The sequence below is a fragment of the Frankliniella occidentalis genome, unplaced genomic scaffold, assembly GCF_000697945.3.
Source record: "Frankliniella occidentalis isolate FOCC.00 unplaced genomic scaffold, Focc_3.1 Scaffold106, whole genome shotgun sequence".
Lineage (NCBI taxonomy): Eukaryota > Metazoa > Arthropoda > Insecta > Thysanoptera > Thripidae > Frankliniella > Frankliniella occidentalis.
The window spans coordinates 84,366-86,046 of NW_026267235.1; the positions used below are offsets into that span (position 1 = coordinate 84,366).

The following is a 1,681-nucleotide window of genomic DNA, read 5'->3' on the forward strand; positions in this document are numbered from 1 at the left end:
CACATTAATGTGCATATTTCTCAAATATTACAAGAGCTTTTACTTTGTAGGTCACCTGAGTGGAGGTTAATTCCAGACCATGAAAAGGAGGAGATGTGTTTGGTAAGAAAAGCAGGGGGGGGGGGGGGGGGAGAGCTCTGAAAGAAGGCGATTCGGACCAATCCGGCCGGGTGCCGCGGGGGAATGCCCTCGCTCCGCCCGGGTCTGCGCGGTCTGCGCTGCGGGCGACGGCACGGGGGCGGCCCTCTTTGACGTGTGCCGTGTTTGCCGCGGACACACACTGATAACGGGAAGGGGCTCCGGGGCCGGCGGGGGCACAGGGAGACAGGTTCGGGAGGGAAGTGGAGCACAGCGCGACCTTGACCGTGGCAGTGGCGTGGCGTGGTGGAGGCGAGGTCTGAATGGAGCGGGGCGGCGGCGGTGCAGAGTGGTGCAGCACGGTGTGCCAAATGGGCCGGCGGATGGCGGATGCACACACGTGCAATAGCTCAGCGCGGAGCCGGGGGCCCAACGCTCAAGCTCCCCTTCCCCGATCCGCCGACATGAGGCTTGGCGTAAACGTTCGCATTCGCTCCGCGCGCTGAGGCTGTGGTCGGGGAGCCCCACGCCGTCCGCGAGGTCCTGTGTGTTTGTCCGTCGTTCCCTCTTTCCCCACGCCCGCCTGTCTGTCCATCCCGTACCATCCTGTCTCGCCGAAAGTCAATTTTTCGTCGGCTTCTGGCCTGTGCGAACTTAATGGCCGACTAGCTCGGTCTGTTGCCCGCCTACCCGGCCCCCGGCCCGCGAGCGCGGCCGTGGTGTTGTGGCTGGTACAGTCGGGTGCGTCTAAGGCCGTCCTTGACGGGATGGCCGCTGGCCGTCGGCGCAGTTGCGCTGAAGCGACTGTACTGTACCGGCGGCTCGCGGTCGCGTCGCGCGGTTTCCCTCCGCAGGTGACTTCACCTCTGCTCCGTGACGTCATAACTACTCGGCGGGTGGGCGAGGCCCGGCTCCGGCCCCCATGGTCTGAAGGACTTGAGCTCGGCCTCCGTTCTAGCCCACCGATAGGAGACAAATTTTTAATTAATGCGACCATACGGTAAGGGGAATTCCCGCTCTTTGCGCAAATGTGGGATGAAAACAATGGCCATTATTTTTTTCATTTCTGGACGCTCCATGTCGTGACCGTGAGACGTTGTGTCTAGGCATTCCTTCTCCCTGACATCAGAATCTCCTTATTGAGAGATCTGCTGAAAGCGATAAGATGCATTGGGAATTTACAGATTTTTGATCCTATCCGCGGATCATGAAATCCCATCACAATGAGACAATTTTTTTCCTCTTGATTTCAGGTTGGCGAGAAGGGTTCAGGAATCAGAGCGCGAGGAGAGGTCCAGGACTTCCACAAAATACAGGCACAGTGTTTGTCAGAGGGTGTCCTATGGGAGGACCCTAATTTCCCTGCTGTAGACTCATCCATTTTCTACACCAGAGGCCCACCCAAACCATTTGAATGGAGAAGACCAGGGGTGAGAACTCTCATTTGAAAGATTTCATTTGATAGGTATAGCTATTCGAAATGTGTTTATGAATTTTGAAATGTTATAGGAGATCACTGGAGATCCCCAGTTTATGGTTGGGGGAGCTTCTCGATTCGACATCCAGCAAGGAGAACTTGGTAAGTCTTCATTTTTTAAAAACA

The 1,681-nt window shown here is 56.6% G+C and overlaps 1 protein-coding gene across 4 annotated transcripts in view; it reads left to right on the plus strand.

Annotated features, from left to right (window-relative positions):
- LOC113207313 (calpain-A) overlaps positions 1–1,681 on the plus strand; it is a 35,150-nt gene that overhangs the window by 8,701 nt on the left and 24,768 nt on the right. For all 4 annotated transcript variants that reach the window (XM_052269968.1, XM_052269970.1, XM_026423822.2 and 1 more), the window contains exons 3-4: positions 1,332–1,508; positions 1,588–1,657. In XM_052269968.1, the coding sequence (XP_052125928.1) occupies positions 1,332–1,508; positions 1,588–1,657 (247 nt within the window). The remainder of the gene's footprint in view (positions 1–1,331; positions 1,509–1,587; positions 1,658–1,681) is intronic.